The sequence below is a fragment of the Schistocerca piceifrons genome, chromosome 7 (assembly GCF_021461385.2).
Source record: "Schistocerca piceifrons isolate TAMUIC-IGC-003096 chromosome 7, iqSchPice1.1, whole genome shotgun sequence".
NCBI classification, from domain to species: Eukaryota; Metazoa; Arthropoda; class Insecta; order Orthoptera; family Acrididae; genus Schistocerca; species Schistocerca piceifrons.
The window spans coordinates 559322328-559342990 of NC_060144.1; the positions used below are offsets into that span (position 1 = coordinate 559322328).

General features: G+C 42.2%; 1 protein-coding gene across 1 annotated transcript in view; it reads right to left on the reverse strand.

The window, feature by feature from the left end:
- Positions 1-5352: 5352 nt before the first annotated feature.
- Positions 5353-20663, reverse strand: part of LOC124804633 (transmembrane protein 184C) — an 83968-nt gene continuing 68657 nt past the window's right edge. Inside the window, exons 7-8 of the mRNA XM_047264846.1 lie at positions 20428-20602; positions 5353-8422 (exon numbers count right to left, since the gene is read on the reverse strand). Coding sequence (XP_047120802.1) covers positions 8133-8422; positions 20428-20602 — 465 coding nt within the window. The 3' untranslated portion in view covers positions 5353-8132. The remainder of the gene's footprint in view (positions 8423-20427; positions 20603-20663) is intronic.

Sequence of the window (20663 nt, forward strand, 5' to 3'; positions counted from 1 at the left end):
CAAGAGGAGTTAGTAGTTTTGTGAGTTTCAGTTTGCAGTAGAAATATAAGGCCAAGACAAGAAGACCATATTACAGTCAGTCCTTCCAAATCAGTGGAAAGATCACAGAGACATTGCAAATCTGATTGCATCAGTAGTTTGGTGGCTGAGACAGACAATCCAAGAAGTTCTGAAGCAGCCTCACACCACAGAGCATACAGTGCAAGCTAACTGTAGAATTTAAAGTTTTAAGAAGACCAAGAACATCTTATTGGCAGGAGGAAATGCCAGAACTGGATCAGAACAATCTGGAAAGTGTTGTGTTGATTACTTGGATTTCTGCCGGTTATTCGCATCTTTCCTGCATGATATTTCAACTGCGTCTCTTGCAGACTTCTTCAGGTGCTGTCTGATACTGATTCCAGTGTGGAAAGAGTCCAGTGTTTATGCCTACATTGTGCTAGGCATTCTATCTGCAGTCTGCATCACATCTGGTGCTATGTCCACGGTGTGCGCTATCCAATTGCAATGGCTCTAATGTTTTCTTCTATCCATGCCTGTTCCGAATGTTGTGCATGTACTTGCTGGTTATTATCCATTGTCAATATAGCTGAATTAAGTTCTGAATGGTGTCCAAGCCGTGCTAAACATTTTATCTTCTGATTGTCGTCATTTGAGTCTTCTGTGAATTAGGACATTGTTACTGTGGTGTGCCATGTTAGGTGTTCTGTCCGAAGTTCTTGCCCCCCCAGGAGCGGCTGCAGTGTTATTTTCAGGCTGATTGTGTTCAAATTGTTGCTGGAGACTCGGAAGAACGTTCTCAGGTATTGTGTCTGTTGTGTGAGGTACCATTTCACGTATGTCCTTTGTTACATGTACTGGACTGTTATCTCTAATTCCATCATTATACTTGTGTACCTTGGGATGTGGATGTTGCCTACGTTGCGTCTTCAGAAGATCCAGTGCTGAGTTCCAAGCCGAGCTCAGCTGGAAACCAGTCTCCCGGTAAATGAGATTCTCCATTACCTTAATCTCAATACATTCTCTGATAATTCTGTCACAGTATCTTGATGTTAGTGTTAAAATCTTGGCTTCATTGTACTTCATAAAAATGATTGAGTTCTAAACAATGCTCGGCAATTGCTGACTTGGTTGCCTCTCTCAGTCTGGTGTGCCTTTGGTGCTCTTTGCACCTGATGTCCACAGTCCTGGTCGTCTGGCCGATGTATGCCATACCACATTCACATGGTACATGCTAAATGCCCAGTTTCTGTAGACGAAGGTCATCCTTCACACTCCCTAACCGAGCCTTAATCTTGGTAGGTGGATGGAACATGCTTTTAATGTTATGTTTGAGGAGGATTCTACTGAATTTGGCACATATTGGCCCAAGATATGGCAAATGTGCAACATTTTGCATTTCTTCTTACATCTCTTCAGGAACCACTGGTGGGGAAACAGGGCGCAGTGTCTTTTGAACATCTTGAGAAGAGTATTCACTTTTGTAGAACACAGATTGTAGATGTTCTATCTCCATCACCAAATTATCCTCATCTGACAGAGTTCATGCCTGGTGAACCAGTGTTCTGAGTACACTGTTTTTCTGTGCTGGGTGGTGGCAACTGCTGGCTTGCAGATATAAGTCAGTGTGAGTGGGTTTGCCATACACACTGTGACTAAGGTACCATTTCCCTTCCTCTTAACTAGTACATCTAGGAAAGGGAGTACCCCATCCTTCTCCAGTTCTTTGGTGAATTTAATATTAAGGTGGCGTGAGTTTCGGTGGTCCAAGAAAACATCGAGCTTTACCCTCCCATGGGGCCATATGACAAAGGTTGCGGCCTTCGTCAGTGCAGTGGAGCAGGTGATCATGAAACTTCCTGCTGTGAGGCTGAAGAAGTCCGATGAGAGATGTGTAGGGTGCTCACTAAAACCAAGCTGCCCAAATCAAACATCTCCAATGACGAGATGTTGGCCCTCAAACAACTCTGGGAAGATGACAGCCTTGTAGTGCTACCAGCAGATAAGGGGAATGCGACCGTCATCCTACAGAAGGCAGATTACGACAGTAAGGTGCAGACCAATAGAAAGGGACCCCACAGACTAGGTGGATAAGAAGACCCTGGCTCTTCTAAAGGAAACCAGCCTTCCAGAAAAGATCAGCTAAGAGCTAAAGCGACAGTACCACCCAGATTTTATGGCCTGCCTAAGGTGCACAAGGAAGGAGTTCCTTTATAACCAATAGTCAGCAATATTGGTGCAGCCGCCTACATCACTGCTCAACACCTTAAGAAGATGCTCTCACCATATGTGGGGAAGTGTACCTATCACATTCGCAACTCAGAGGATTTCCTACAACGCCTCAGGCATCTACAGATATTTAACTCTGACATTATGGTCAGTTTCGACATGGCCTTCCTGTTCACTTGCGTACCACTGAATGATTCACTTGAGCTGACTGGAGAAAAGTGCGATGGTGCTCACCTGGACTTATTCTGACACATACTGACTTCGACGCACTTCCTATATGGGGGTCAATTCTACGAGCAAATGGAAGGGGGGAGAGGGGGAGAGGGGGAGAGGTGGAGGGGGGGGAGAGGGGGAGGGGGAGGGGGGAGGGGGAAGGGGGGGAGAGGGAGAGAGAGAGAGAGGGAGGGAGAGAGAGACATACCCACCTGAAAGTCATGGCAAAATGGGAAAAGAAATCTTTAAACGATCTGAGTGAATTCTGATGTAAAATAATTGGTTTGTTTTGGACAAATATGGTTAACAGTAATAAAATAATTTATACAGCAAATCAAGAATACCAAAGTTCTAGAAACCAAACAGTGGGCTCACAGCTACTCCACTCTTTAAACAAGAACAGACCAGAGAAATGGGAAGCAACACTCAAAGAAATGAACTTTGTCAAGTCAAGTAGGAAAGCATGGAGAGTCTTGAATGGGCTAACCGGCAAGCAACACCCCACCTCAAAAAGCTGTATCCTAAATTGAGTCCCAATCTCATTGCCAACCGGATCGCAGACCTCACAAGGGCAAAGAGAGACAAGAATCACACCAGAGCAGTAAAATGTAAACTCTCTAACCTCAAGCGCAGTGCCCAAGAAACGAGCCACTTTCCAGGGCCTTCCCATAGCGGAAGCAGAAAGTGCTGTCAAACAACTGAAAGTCGGTAAGGCTGCTGGCCCCGACAACATCTATAATGAAACATCATTAACATCTATAATGAATTTATTAAGAACATGGGCCCACACTGCATATGCTGGCTCACTTCACTCTTCACTTACATACTCAAAGAGAACAAACTTCCCATACCATTCAAACTGCCGAAAGTTATAGCCACTCTCAAACCTGGCAAGCCTGACGACAGCCCTGAAAGCTACCGCCCTATAGCACTGCTCAGTTGTACATTCAGACTTTTGGAATGAGTCCTCCTCACCAGAATAGCACCGTTCATAGAGGCTGCCACCCCTCCTGAACAAGTTGGCTTCAGACAAGGACACAGCTGCACCGATCAAGTTCTTGCCCTAACTACCCATATTGAAGCAGGTTTCCAAGGCCATCTGAAATCAACAGCTGTCTTCATCGACCTGACAGCCGTGTATGACACTGTCTGGCAACAGGGACTGATTTACAAGCTACTGCAAGTTGTACCAAGTCGAGAAATTGTCGATATAATATCCGGCATGCTTAGTGAAAGGCAATTTGAAGTGTTTCTAGGCAGCTCTCAAAGCCACAAACGGAAGCTAAATAATAGACTACCACAGGGATTTGTTTTAGCCCCATCACTATTCAATTTACACATTAATGATTTAGGTTTGTTTATAAATAAATAAATCTTCTGGTACCAGTCATTTATAATGGATCAAATCAGAACATTAATGATTTACCAACCACAATATCAATTAAATTCATCTATGCCGATGACATTGCACTGGTAGCACAGAGCAGTAATTTCGAAGATGGTGAATGAATCTGGAGAAGATGTCAACTTTCTTTAAGACCTGTAGATTGATCCCAAGCACATCAAAAACTGAAGTCTCTTCTTTCCACCTAGTGAATTAATGGTGCAAACTACAAACCAAGAGTTCTGCTCAATGGACAAATGTTGAGGTACAATCCTTTCCCAAAATATCTCGGAATCACTCTAGATACAACCCTGAATTACAAAGAGCACATCACCAAGCTTTCTCATAAAGTTGCTGCAAGGAACAACATACTTCATAAGCTCAGTGGTACCACCTGGGGAACCTCTGCTGACTGTCTGCATTTAACTGGCATCAGTCTTGTGTACTCTGCTGCCAAGTATTGTGCACCTGTCTGGTTGGAAAGTGTACATGTGAAGAAGGTAGACACAAAACTTAACAACGCAATGCACGGCTTTACTGGTTCCATCAAATCAAATCCATGCCACTTGTTACCTGTACTGAGTCACATCACTCCACCTCACTTAAGACGGAAACAAGCTCTACTGAGGGAGGCCAAGAAACTCTGCATCACCTTCTCTACCATTGCACCAGGAATTCTGTCATCTGCCACAGGAAAGATTGCGATCAAGACAACCAGCAAGTGTTACTGCAGGACAACTCATCGTGGATAGTTTTGATCTAAATGAAAGCTGGAAGCATGAATGGTCAACAAAAACATTGGGAACAAGAGCCCATCACCTTGATCCCACAAAGAAGCCAAAAGGTTTTGATCTACCGAGGAAACTTTGGTGCCGCCTCAACAGGTTAAGGACTGGACATGGTTGTTGTAGCTACTTCAGGTACAAATTGGGCTGGATCAGTTCACCAATGTGTGAATGTAATCAAGAAGAGCAGACAATTGAACATCTAGTCCAATGCTGTCCACTTCATTCAAACCCTGGAATTCCCAAAGACTTGTTCGCTCTCACACCCAGCTTAATTAACTGGTTGAAAAACACAGACTTTAAGGTTTAATCTTGTCTTATATCATATGTATATTGTATAAAATCACCATACGAATAAATAAATAAAAAACTTACCCGGTCAAAGAAACATAAGAAACATCTATCTACTATTGTATTTAAAATGGCACACGTGTGAGGGTATTAACATTTGCCCTGCATTTATGAATGGGTATGATGCTGTTATAACACAATGGAAAGGATAGTTGCTACTCACACATAGCGCAGATGCCGAGTTGCAGAAAGGCACATCAAAAAGACTGTTGAAAAGTAGCTTTTGCCCAACAAGGTCTTTGTCAAAAATAGACAGTACACACACACACACACACACACACACACACACACACACACACACACACAGTCTCTGGCAGCTGGAGCCAGACTGCTCTTAATGTGTTGGGTGTTTGTGCAAAAGAGTGTATAACTGCAAACAGCCCAATAAAATAATTTCTGAAAAATATTTATTTTGTTACATGATTACAACAAGTGTTCTCTTTGAAAAATATCACAGTATAAAATATATTGTATGCTGATACAGCTGCAACAGAAATGCAGACATAAAAGCAAGGAGAAATTCCATTTCCTGCATATAAAAAATGCAGTTTTAAGTACTAATAATGCATATAGCTGACTGTTGTGGTTCAACAGCTGACTTATCACTTTATAAAAAAACAAATCTGACTGAAAAATCAGTCAACCTCTGTCAGTGTTCAACTATTCTCTAATATATGGGGCCATAGGCTTCCAATTCCAATTTACTGTTGTTCTAATGGTGTTATGTGGAGAAGTGAAACACTTTGGATTTCAAATAACCAGCATAAACATTGTCTAAAATGAGAGAAAGGCAACCAGTCACATGCAGCAGACTGATGCTTGGAGCACAGTAACACATAACAGAGAATAGCATTCACACTAGCTTTAGAGCACTAGCTCCATTTCCAGCAAAGATACCCAAAGATGACAAGATTTGCCATGGCCACATGAGCGTGCGGTTGGGTCTCTGTGTGTGAATAAGTGTATTATTGCTGACAAAAGAGCTAGTGTGAAGGCTGTTTTCGGTTACGTGTAACTGTGCATCATGCATCGATCCACTACAGGTGAGGGGTTGCCTTTCCCTTATTTTACATATTGCTCCATCCAGTAATTTCCATTATTGCAACATGATCAATGGAAATATTTTAACATCTCACAGCTGCACAAAGCAACTCTTAATATATAAAACTTGGACGAAGTACAGCTAATACATTCATCAAAATACTGTTCTTCATAGCACTACCTGCTAGTGTTAAGACAAATTGTAAAATAAAATTACTTAGCATCAAATCAATACTAAATTACAGTTAATTTTCTAAGTTTCACCAATGTAGTGACTTCAGAAATTCTGAAACATTTCACTGATCTTTGCTGCCAAAATGACAAGCACATCATCAAAATAAAAGATGTGGAAAAGTGTTAAATTTTTCTCCACTACCAAAGTACAGGGGAAGAAACCAGTCTCACTGTATAATTTATACAATGCATTATTGTTTAATACTATACTTACACACTGTGTCAGTCTAGCAACACTGCCATGTTATCTGATGATGGGTTTCATTGAAACATCTGACTATAAAACCAGAAATATTGAAGTACTGCAGACACTTGTGTAAAAGTAACAAATTATTACAGAACTATTTACATCACAGGAGACAAAATCCAACGTTAAAACAGTAACAGTCCTGTAATACTAGTATTGATCTGCAGAAAGTGTTTTTAGTCCAAATCTGTATTTTGTGTAATGACGTTAACATTACACTTTATTTTCAAAAAAAGTTGCCAGATGATGGATCTTAAATATCAATTATTATGTCAAGTCTATAAAGTACCTTAAAAATAACTGTTTAGTGGAAAGTCTGATGCCAAGTAGTGAGGTTGGCAGGGTGACAGTGAGTAGAAAAAATTACCTTTTACTGAGAGCTGAAAAGTCTCCAACCTACCCTCACTCATCTCTCTTTCCGCACCTATTTGAGCTGTGTGTCTATCACCATATTCTTCTTTTATTTTCCAGATGTCTCTCCCACTCCCTAGTGCTGACATCACTCTACCATTCATATCTACCTCTACAGCAAGTGCAGCATGTGATGGTGCGTGAGCTTGCTTACACACACACACACACACACACACACACACACACACACACACACCAGTGCTACCTCCTGGTCCTGCTACTGACATATACCGGTCTGCAACAATAATGGAAAGGATGTGATCCAAGAAACTCGTGAACATGTATACGGAAACTATTAGTTTGACCCACTTGTCACTTGTTTCATCCTCTTAATGTTGCTGCAATGGAGCGGCTTATCTGCCTGCCCTTTGTTCTCATGCAGTTTGCCACTTACTCAGCTCCATTACAACATGTCTCAGTGACTTACTGTTTTCATAACAACCAGCAGTGGCACTTCTTACTGCCACTGATCAATTTTGTGTGTGACAAGTAACTTAGTTACTGACAATGAGTGAAAATACAAACTATATTTCCCAGAGTTTTCCAAACTTCTAAGTGCTTTGGATGGTATTATTAACCTCATCGATTTAGTGTCTATTACAGGTTCCTATTCCTCAGCACAGAGTTTCTACTGTCATATTGCTCAAGGATAATGACAGATTAATTATTAGAAAAGAAACTGCAGTAAATTGTACATAAAACTGTATGAATGTTGCATCATCATTAATAAAGAGAACTGACTTTGTTGGCATATTTTGACTTTTTCCATCATTGTAAAATCATTGATTTGATAACATTACTGACTGGCTTGGGTGACGATGGCTAAATATGTACTATACATCAGTCATATTGTAAACAAATTGCAATCAGCAGATGAATAAAATGGTTAATGCTCAACCATGTAACAAGTATTTGCATTTTGTGTATTATGCCATTCAAGACGATTAACAATGGCAATAGTGCAAAATGTATCAGGCATGTCTATTTGTTACAGGAACTTCTTTATTTAGCTCCACTACTTGGCAGAGTTATTTTGTTTAGTATAGAATAAAGAAATTGCAAATTAAACAAGACCCATCTAAAAGTTGAGCACATGCAATAAAAAATTCAGCAGTGAACTCAATTACGTTAAAAATTACCATTATATATCCTGCTCTTCTATGTATAATTTCTGGATTCTTACTTAAAAGTCTTTTTTCACTGCACTTCCCTCTCTCTGGAAAGTGAAATCTGATGACTAGGACTGAGGGAACTTTGAAGCAGGCTGTGCTTCATCTGGACTAAAATCAATAAGTGGATCTTGTTCATCCACAGGCTGGGCACTTTGTTTAGGAGAGGTAGCATCTGGAGATGAAATACTCTCATAGCTTGTGCGTTGTTCAATCAGGCGTGCAGGAGCACTCCTACTGGTGTCGGCAGCTGGTGAAGCCTCAGGTGCTGGAACCAACAAGCGCGAACTTTCCGACGCACTGCCTGCAGCATACCGGTATGCACCACGCCCTCTTATACGTCGACTGAGTGAACTTCCTGGAATAAAAGATAGCACAATCATGACTTAGGAGCAGCATATTTTAAAGTAATAATCTCTGTGTTTACAAATGTTCTTTTTCTTATGTGTGTGCAAAATTGTATTAATTAGTAGAACATGCTGGAACCCATTCTGTTATGCCACTGCAATAGGAGGTGGTTCCAACTTCCAAGATATGTCAGAGAAACTGCAGGTAATTCCTCAAAGAGATACAAAATATGAAAACTTTAATCACATGAAGAAAGCTGATAAAATAAAAATAACTAACGAGACTGATAAAGAAAGGGATGGAAATTTCAAACAATTGTATATCCAAAAGTGGCTGTTATGTCATGCCAGAACCAAGTTTTATAATGTTGAATTAAGGTTATGACTGTCAAAGCAGTTTTCATCTGAGGTACAGCCTGGACTCCAACATCAATGGAAAAGTGAGGTTGGTGAAGTTAATTAGTGAGAGTATAGAAAGTTGGTATGGGGCAATAATGGTCAAATTATATCTGCTGTCATGGATATGAGGACTAGGACTTTTTTTGGGTAAACCATGAAAACTGACTATCCTCCATTAAAAGTTTATTTTTTTCTTGATCATGAGCATGGAACATAGACACCACAGATACTTGTTCAAAATTATCTATTATTCATCAAAATGTGCAGTCCATTAAAAATAAAGTACACCAACTTGAAGTTGGTATGCATTACAGAACACTGGTGTCGAGATAATGAATTGTAGCATATAGAGCTATTGTCTTAAGAATGTGCAAGTTGCTACTGTAAAACTACTGCAGTAGGTGGAGGATGTTGTATTCACATCAGAGATGACACCCATTTTAAAACTACAGATGATGTGATCACAATTAGACAATGGAAAATGTAAGTTGGAATATCAACATCATATAGATGACACGTTGAGTTCCAGACAACAACTCAGACTGGAATGCATTGTCAAGTTCAGCATCAATCTGGAGTGGGGTAGGGAATGGGTAGAGATAACAGGGTACAGGTAGGGGGAGAGAAGAGCACTATCTGGCAGAGCATGCAGGGACTAGATGGAGACATGACAAAGACTGACAGACACAGTGTTGGGAGGCTGTAGGGCACAGAGTGGGGACGGGGACAGGAGCAGAAAAGGAGAGGAACAGGGAAGAGGAAAGACGGGTGGGTGCATTGGCAGAGGGTGACACACAATGAGGGTGAGGGGACATGAATAGGGAGGAGGTGACAGGATAGAGGGAGCAGAAACTGTTGGATGGAGGGTGTGGGGACAATAAGTTACCATAAGTTCAGGATGGGATAATTTTGGGAGCAGAGAATGTGCTGTAAGAATAACTCCCATCACTGCAATTACTGCAATTCAAAAAAGCTAGTGGAGGAGGGGAGTATCCAGAGGTCCTAGTTTCAGAAGCAGCCACTGAAATCAAGTATGTTATGTTCAGCTGCATGATGTGCCACAGGGTGGTCTACCATGATCTTGGCCACAGTTTTGGCAGTGGCTGTTCTTCCTGGTGGACAGCTGGTTTGTAGTCACACCAATATAAACAGCTGCGCAATGATTGCAACAGAGCTGGTATATGAAATGGCTGCTTTCACAGATGGCCCGGCCACTGATGGGGTAGGAGAAGCCTGTGACAGGACTCGAAGAGGAAGTGCTGGGTGGGTGGATTGGGCATGTTTTGCACCTGGGTCTTCCACAGGGATATTATCACTGCAGCAAGGGGTTGGGATTGGGAGTGGCAAAGGGATGGACTAGGATGTTGTGTAGGGTGGGTGGGCAACAGAACATTACTTTTAGGAGGGGTGGGAAGAATCTTGGGTAGGATGTCCCACATTTCAGGGCATGATGATAGGTATTACCTATTGTAATGCCCTGGTATGAGGGACATCTTACCCAAGATCCTTCCACCCCTTCTATAGTGGTGTTTTGACATCCACTCACCCATCTTCCACAATATCCTTGTCCATCCTTAGTAAAATGTAGTGAATTTGAAATGGCTGTGGGCAAAAGCTAGATGTGTAACAGTCTTTTTGTTGTGCCTGTCTGCAACTCAGTGGGTCATCTTTGTGGTGAGTGTAGCAATCTATCCTTTCCCTAATATTGGTGTAGACATACATTTTGAACTGGCAGCCACTGAACTAACAAAGCTAGATATCTATGAGAAGTTACTATTTGTGTGTGTGTGTGTGTGTGTGTGTGTGTGTGTGTGTGTGTGTGTGTGTGTGTGCGTGCGCGCGTGAGCACGTGTGCGGGCGCGCGCGCGCGCTTGCGTGCCACTCTCCTGGTGCAATGCGGACACAATCTTTAAAAAACTAATCAAAGTCCTGGAAGAGTCTGAACCCCCCTCCCCCTCTCCAAAAAAACTAGTATAATAATATGTGGACATGAATATTAACACTGGTGCTGAGGGCGATCCTAAACTTTTTAGCACTGGAATGAGATTTTCACTCTGCAGCGGAGTGTGCATTGATATGAAACTTCCTGGCAGATTAAAACTGTGTGCCAGACCGAGACTCAAACTCGGGACCTTTTCCTTTTGTGGGTAAGTGCTTTACCATCTGAGATACCCAAGCACAGCTCACGCCCCGTTCTCACAGCTTTACTTCTGCCAGTACCTCGCCTCCTACCTTCCAAACTTCACAGAAGCTCTCCTGCGAACCTTGCAGAACCAGCACTCCTGAAAGAAAGGATATTGCAGAGTGCACACTCCGCTGCAGAGTGAAAATCTCATTCTGGAAACATTCCCCAGGCTGTGGCTAAGCCATTTCTCCACAACATCCTTTCTTCCAGGAGTGCTAGTTCTGCAAAGTTCGCAGGAGAGCTTCTGTGAAGTGGTGTTTTGACATCCACTCACCCATCTTCCTGCGAACTTTGGAAGGTAGGAGACGAGATACTGGCAGAAGTAAAGCTGTGAGGACGGGGCGTGAGTCGTGCTTGGGTAGCTCAGATGGTAGAGCACTTACCCACAAAAGGCAAAGGTCCCGAGTTTGAGTCTCGGTCCGGCACACAGTTTTAATGTGCCAATAAGTTTCATTTTTAGCACTTTTTGCATGGCACAAATGGTAAACACTGTTACGAAGATATAAAAAATTTCAGTATCAGCTTTAGACCATGTACTTACAGATACTGACAGGGAAATTGTAAAGTATTTCTGATCATTACTGTCAAATAAGAAAGCTAAAGAAGGTCTTGGTAAAACCCGGAAAACTGCAGTCCCGCAAAAGGACCTTTTTGGAACATAAAATATGTACTTTTTCTTTGGGGAGTGGGAGCCCTAATCTCTCTAATCTTATGTTCATGGTCTTTACATGAAATGTATGTTGGAAGCAGTAGAATCATTCTGCTATCAGCCTCAAATCCTGGTTCTCTAAATTTCCTCAATAGTGCTCCTCAAAAAGAACATCTTTCCTCCAAAGATTCCAATTTGAGTTCCCTAAGCATCTCCCTCCCCCTCCTCCTCCCTGCTCCACACCTCTTCTGTACCCCCACTACCCACACCAGTCAAGATCACTACTAACCGCAGCAATATACCACAGCACCCAGGGAAATCAATGACCATGTGTGTACATGAGCTGTCCATGTATAAATGTGGGTATGTTTGACTTTCATCTGATGAAAGACTTTGTTTGAAAGTTGATTTTTTCCAACAGTCTGCTTCCCAATGTACCTGACTGACCTTTAACACTCTTCTATGTGGTTAGGGCCTATCTATCCAAAGTATATTTATCTCATTTCGGTTTTTCCATTGTTTTAATACTGCATAATTATGAGGTCCAAAAATAACTCTTTTCTCTTTAAATGGAATGTTCTACGTATTTTTTTCCATTTTGGCACTTGTAGTATGTAAAACTGACGTGTCACAGCTGATACAGAAATGAAGGTACAGATACAATGTATTGTGGGAGGTCTTTGCTGCAAACTAATTTATTGATGCTGTAGTAAGAAAAAAGAAATACAATATAAATGATGTCTAAGGAAAGATATGTGCAACAGTGCACCACAGTTTCCATCAATACTGACAAAGTACATAAACAAACCACATTAAACTGGGCACAGAAGATACTGAAAATACAGCTCTCATGTATGTGGAGCCAGGTGCCAAACTGATTGTACATTGAGAAATGTAGTCGTAAGGAAAACAGTTGCCGTCAACAGATAGTGTTAGTAACAATACAGACAATAGCTCGCTCTCAGAGAACATAACCAATGGGGAAGCATATGATGAATATATCGATTATGTACTGTGCGAGTATGGAAACCTTGGAGGAAGCCATACAGGCACAATATTTTAAAAAATGTGAATTATGTAATGTACAAGGTAAAAAGTAAATGTAACAAAATATAAAGACTTAATGCAAAAAGTTTTTGAATGCATGGCGTCTGTTACTTTGGAAGGACAGACACCATGCAGATCCCGCAGCTGTGAAACACCGTATGTAAATTGAATAGGGATGACTGCTATCACCTGCAGTGGGACATTCAGCAGTATCAGCGGTGATGAGCGAAAATGTGTACCAGACCAGGTTTTGAACTCGGGAACTCCTGCTTGCTAGGCAGGTGTGGTAACCACAGCGCCATCTAGGACACAACGTTACTGCAACTGCACAGACTATCTCAGTACAGGACTGCAGGTAGGTGGCACTCGGTGAGAGTGCCGATCGACCATGAGGCATACTGAGATAGTCTGTGCAGCTGAGTCCATGCAGTTGCCATAACGCTGTGTCCTGGATGGCGCAGTGGTTACACCTGCCTAGTAAGCAGGAGTTCTGGGGTTTGAATCCCCGTCCGGTACACATTTTCGCTCGTCACCGCTGATTCCGCTTGATGTCCCAGTGCAGCTGATAGCAGTCATCCTCCTTCAGTTTACATTTTCATGCAAAAAGTTAGCTTTTAAAATTATAAAACACAGAGGAATTTAAAAAATTACAATATATAAATAGAGAAACATTTTGACATAAACAATTTTAATAAAGACATGGAATATGACTGTTTTACAAACATTTTACAGTATCAGTTAGGATAACATAATATTTTTTACCCCAGGAGATACAGTAATAAAAAAGAAGTTAAAAATCTACGTGTATGTAGATAACATTAAAACATAAAATGACAGACAATAACTTGATAATACAGCTCATTAAAAACTTACAAACAGACTGTGATAAAAAGTTAAAAATGAAACCTATGCTAAACCGATTGTAAGAGAAGCATTGTGTATCAATGCCAAATATAGTTGTGAGGAGGCCCCTTACGGGGCAGGTCCGGCCACCTTGGTGCAGGTCTTATTACATTCAACGCCACACTGGGCGACCTGCGCGCCGTATGGGGATGAAATGTTGATGAAGACAACACGACACGACAACCAGTCCCTGAACGGATAACAATGAACCCTGGCAACTGGCAGGTTCACATCGCAAAGAGGAATAACATGCACAAACATGTGAGCCCACAAGCTGACAAGGCAACTGCCGACTGCTTTTGATGACACTACCAACACTGGTTCCAAACACAAGCAACACAAGGGACACCACAAACAATCTGCAGCAGCTAATACACGCAGCTCCACATGCCACCACACAGAATACCACAACAACACTGACCAGCTTTCCACTGGCCATAATATGAAACTACGCTTGCCTCAGCAAGCTAAGCCAATAGGAAACACTCCCCCACCACACACCACACAAAACGTTCCAGGGACTGTGCATCACTGTACGTGGGAAACAAAACACATTACACAAACCTCCTCAGCTTCCTCAAAGCTTAGGGAGTAGAACATCACATGTACAGAACCCAGGACAAATAAACACAAATATATGTCCTGAAAAGGGCTGACTTAACAATCCCAAATGACATCATACAAGCAGAAATTGCTGCACTCGGCTGGTGCTGCATGAGCATGAGCTGGATGCACAGTTTCTTCACACACAGACCACAACCAAATTACCTTGTGGAGCTGGCCAACATGGCTCACTCCTGCAGCTTTTTGAAGCAGACACTCCTGCTTCATACGCTAATAGTGTTCGAAATATACACACCACCATGGGCGCCCCCCCCCCCCCCCAACAATGCCAGTGGTTTGGCCATGCGGCCACACAATGTAGCAAACGTGCTGGCAACCACACAGCACAACACCGCAAACCAGGCCCATGCACAACCACTAAATGCGCCAATGTGTTGGAGCACGTGGCGAATTATAGAGCGTGCAACACATGCAAATATGCTCTGAGGTGTAATAAATCCAAGGAAAACCTAGTGATTACCAGAACAGCTCTAAGATGTCCCCCCCCCCCCCCTCCTCATCCAGTGAGCTGCTTCCCAAGCAATACCGAATCAACTCCGATTGTGGCACACAGGGGCAACAAAATTCCCAGGGAACAAAGCAAAGAAACATGAAGAACAAGAAGGTGAATGCTGCCACACTGAAACAAACATAATGAAATGTACAAACACAGGTACACAGTCAACAAGACAGCCAAACCACAACTCACATTACTGCCCCCCATCCTCACCAAACTGGCAACACAGGCGACCTCAAATGAAACACAAACACACAAGCCAGCCCAACCACTAGGCAAACACAAAACCAATGACCTCAAACACAACAATCAACACATCAGCCAACATAACACACATCTTTACAACAATCAAAGGTGCAATGCACACACTAGCCCCCATGCATACATGGCAGATATCCTCCAGAGAGATATTGGCTTTGTCATCACATATTGCACATAGCTTGTAATGGTCCCTCCCCGCCAGTGCATGGCTGCTACATAAACAGCTTTCACTGCACTACTTACACTTTTCCATGTCTAATACATCACAACCACACCAAAACACAAACAACGAAACACTGACACAGATCCTGTTCTGGAATGCAGACAGGGTCACCAATAAAAGAGCTGAACTAGCCATGTTTATGGAGGAGGAGGGAATCCAGATGCTATTGTGAACGAAACTAAGCTCCAGCCACACAGACAACTACACTTTCCAGGCTATTGCATATATCATACTGACTGACCAAACAGTGCAGCTGTAAATGGATCAGCAATCATCATACACCAAGACACAGAACACACAAACAGCGAGCTCTCTGCACTTGAAAGATTAGAGGCCACAGCTGTCAGGGTCAAGTTCAATGGAGCAAACATTATAACACACGGTACCAGCACAATACTCAACACAGCACCATGAGTAATAGATGCTGATGATCTCAATGCTAAACACACTGACTGGAACTCTCACATATGAAATGCCAATGGCAGAAAACTATACGAACATGCAATAAGCCGAAACTACATTACACTAGCACCGGCCAAGCTGACGCTCATAGCCCATCAGAGTGATCACAGGCCAGATGTGATAGATGTGGCCCTCATTAAAGTCGTCACAGTCATACTCAATGCTGAAATTGTAAACGCACTGGCCTCAAACTGCATCCCTGTTATTCTTCACACGGAAGAGACACTGCATTACAATGAACAATGCAGGATACTGAACTACAAGGGCGCGAACTGGACACTGTTCAAGGAAATGCTTGATAGTCTTATCCCAGTGACTCATGAAATTATGCAAACCACACAGACTGATCAAGCTGTCAAAGCGCCCACCATCACGGTTCAGGGTGCAGTAGCTGACGCCATTCCAACAAGCATGCCACAACAACACTCAGCGGCACTGCCGTAGGAAATCCAGGGGCCAATCTTCCAGGAGATGATCTCACTGAGAAACCATCTCAGGAGATATTGGCAGCATACCAAGCACATGCTGTACAAACAGCACATTAACAGGCTCCAGGGTATCATACAGGGAAAGTTACCAACATTTAAACCCCATAGTGGGACAACACACTTGCAAGGCTAGATCCCACACAACCTGGTGTGTGGAAACTAGCACGTCACTTCACCAAGGAGAAACACTACATACCAACTCTACAAGGACCTGACAGACCAGCATACATGCAGTGGAGCAAGCTGAAATGATGGCCAGAAATTTAGTACCAAATCTGCTTTGCTCTGGCCCAGCTTTCACACTTGAAACATACCAGGAGACCACATGACTTGTTCACGGCCCATGCGCAATGAAATGAGATGAACTAGCACATTCGAGATCTCATGGGTCATCAGACATACCATAGCTAAAAAAGCTGCTGGTCCTGATGGCATTCAAAATCGTGTCCTCCAGGAGTTCTCAGATAAAGCTATTGACTACACTGTGAATGCCATCCTGTGACACCAACACTTCCCTGACTATTGGAAGGCAGCCCAGGTCCTGATGGTCAGGAAGCCAGGGAAAGAACACTCCCTCCCACAAAATTACTGACCAATCAGCCTGCTGTGCTTACTCAGCAAAGTTGTTGAGTAGGTAATTCTTAAACAGCTCACTAGGCACTGCATCACTAATAACACTCTGAGGCCGGAGAAATTCAGATTCAGGGATCACCTTTCAACAGCACACCACCACCTTTGTGTAGTTGAAGATATCATATATGGCCACAACACCAACAAAGCAACAGAAGCTCTGCTCCTGAACACAGAAAAGGCCTTCGATCATCTATGGCACAAAGGTCTCATTCACCAGCTCACTGATGCTGGTTTCCGCAATGGATTCATACATCTCATGTACACTAATCTCACCAACAGATGCTTGCACACTGACATTCAGGGAACACAGTCAACACAAAACAGTATACAAGCGGGTGTACCCCATGGATGCATACTGGGGCCCCTCTTGTTTATCCTCTACATCAATGGCTTCCCAGCCACACAAAACACATTGATAGCCATCTATGCAAATGACACAGTAATTCACTCTTACAGCCAGCACTCAGGACTGTCAGGCCTTGATTAGAATGGCATGTTAAAGTAAACATCGACAAGTGCGAGGCTGTTCTGTTCACACGCAAACCAAAACACCTGCACAAACACCTAAACTGCAGACAAATAACACTACACACACGCCCAATATGTTTCTGTAAGAAAGTCAGATACGAGGAAGGTTTGAAAAGTTTTCAGAACTGTAGTCTCCTTGTAGATTAATGCACTTGGTCCAACGATGTTCCAGTGTCTTGATCCCATCTTGAAAAGGAGTTTCCTCCAGGCCTGCAAAATAGTTATCAACTCCGGCTATCAATTCTTTGTTTGAAGTGAATCTTTGTCCACCAAGAAAAATTTTGTTTTGGGAAGAGATGGAAGTCTGGCGGAGACATATCAGTTGAATAAGCACATGTGGCAACAGTTCATACCTTAGTTCATGTAATTTTGCCATGGAAATGGCACATGTTTTTGACCCAGCGTCAAGAGTCATGGCACCCATCTTGAATATAATTTTTTTCATTTCTAATTCTTCAGTTAAAATGTGATATACCTTTTCAGATGACATCTGGCAAGCATGAGCAATTTCATGCACTTTCAATTGGCGATCCTCATTGAGCATTTTGTGCACTTTTGCAATGATTTCTCGAGTAGTGACACATCTTGGCAACCACTGTGCAGATCATCATCTAAGCTCTTCCGACAAAATTTAAATTCATTTGTCCACTTGGCAACAGTTGAATATGAAGGAGCAGAGTCCCCTGGTGTATTCTGAAAATCGGCATGTATGTCCTTTGCTTTCATACCTTTCTTTACATAGTACTTAATCGCTGCTTGAAACTCAATTTTTTTCCATCTTTGCAAATCACTTCGTGGGAACACCAACAGAGCCACATCACCGCCACAGCTCTCTTCCAAGAGCACTGATGTGGCATGTGCTTACAGGCAACAGTCCAATGAATATCATGTGAAAAACTCGTTGCACTAGTGCTGACCTCTCGTGGTGATTCCGAGAACTTTTCAAACCAACCTCGTACCTCAGTATCTGGCTGGAACAGAAACTTACATGGGAGGACCACATCAAATACGTAGCCAACTGAGCAAACACAAGGCTTCAACAGCTTTACCCCAAGCACACTGAATAGGAGGGTGTCGAAGTCCATGTACACAACACTAATTGGGCTACTGATGACATATGCAGCTTCAGTTTGGGAATTCACAGCTATAACATGTCTGTGCAGCCTGCAGATCATACAGAACAACATGCTATGTACCATAAATAATGCTCCATGATGCACGCACACCGAGGACCTTCACAGAGAATACCACCTTGAGACTCTCTCGGAGGTATTCAAAAAGCTTACCACTTGACTGTACAAGAAAATGAGACAATCGGGCAATCCTTTCATCCTTATCCTGGGTAACAATGAACAAAACCATAAGTGGAAATATGATCGCCCAAAAACACTACTAATTAGGGACAATTAACCACCTATGGATAACACCAACACACAAACATGAGAAACACTGGTGAACCTCAACAGCACAGCAAAATTAACTGGCACCACCATGTGTAAGCTAGCTGACCAATCGGCAACACAGGGAAGCAGTATTGCACACTAAACGTAACCAAACCCAACCAAAACTCTTATACAGTGATAGATTTATGACCAGTCAACCACTTATATAACAATCTTGGCAGTTACAGGTACACGATGCTGCAGCTGGCCCAGGAGACTTCGCAGATGCCCAGCCCAGCAGTACTTGCCTTGGCACTTTTCTTCCTCTGCCCTTGAAATGCTGTCCTTCATTTGCTTTTCATCTACTATCTATCTCCTAGATGCGACTGTGTTGGTGAGTAATCCTACCCAGATGCATGGGCAACATCATGGTCCCACGTGCCATACAGACCTTGATTATTAACTAACAAACATGGAGGTGACAGTAAATCTTTTGAGACAGTCACCACATTGGTGTGGGTGTGGAGGGACTCCATTCTTTTCTCCCCCCCCCCCCCCCCTTTTTTTAATGAAAAGAAAGAGTGATCTGTAAGAGCACGTAAATCATAAAATAAACACTTATCACAGTAGTACTGATGAGCGGTCATGAGATAGTGTAAAAACAGAAGCTGAAAGTATGTGAATCTTGAAATGATGAATGATAGGACCTGTGTGTTCATGACAACACACATACAGCACAATATAAACTAATGGCCATTCCTGATACCATGGCCTAATGTCAATCGACAGAAAATCGTATGTGGATGCAGTATCAGACCATGAAAAGAAATCACCAATTACCATAATGTACAATTCTCTGCAACCCTAATATAAAACACAAGTTAACACCAATTACACCAATTCAAAGTCATGGCACATATATCAATAAATGGGGGGGGGGGGGGGGGGGTCAGGATGTATGACATGTATACAATGTATCTAATGGAAGGGAGAGTAAGGCAAGGCATAAGAGAAATGGTAATACTGAGTCACAGAATGTGAGACACGTATCCTACACTGAAATGATGATTTGGCTTTACACAGTTAGAAGCAAACAGCAGTGACAAATGAGAAATTAGGAGACCATATAGACAGAATCAATACTTGCAGCGTTAAAGGAAAACAACAGATGACCCTATACATGAGTATATGACTAGTATACAAAACATCTCACTAGATGGTGCCTCCATTTCGCATGTTCCTTACAGTGACTTTGTGTGAGCTTTGCTGATGATCATGAGGTTTGCTGTGGGGCAAGGGATTGTCATAGTTATTTGCATTGAATTTTCAATTGAGTCAGAGAAGATCTTAAAAGTAAATTGCCATCCATCTCTTATGTTTTATACAAACTACACTGCAAGTCTTGATTCTGTTTATATGGTCTCTGAATTTCTCATTTGTCACCCGGTATTTCCTTTTGGCAATACATAGCCTAATCATAACTTTGATATAGAATGCGCTACATGATACATGTCTCACATTTCATTATTTCCAGTATTGTTATTACTCTTATGCCTGGCTTTAGTTTTTTTTTTCTGCATGCACTGTATGATACACGTCACATATCCAACAACTTTTAGTATCAATTTCTTTTGTGTCTTGTCTTACTCTTCCTTCTCCTTTTCTGGTAAGTGATGATACAAATGACTACTCTTTTTTGCATTGTGAATAAGACAGACAAAATCAAAGTCACTTACCTACTACCTCTAGATGTTCTTTTATGTCTCGTCGAACATCAGATACATCCCACATTGCAAGGAAAGCTGTGCAGCATGACAGCTGTTCAGAGTTAGGATTGACATAATCCTTGTATGAGAAGCAATAATGATGTGCAATGGCAGCCAAGAACATCTCAATACAGATCAGGAAATCCTAAAAATAATAACCTTTTTAGAGGCACCTTATTTAAATGCTTAGCTTACAATACTAAATT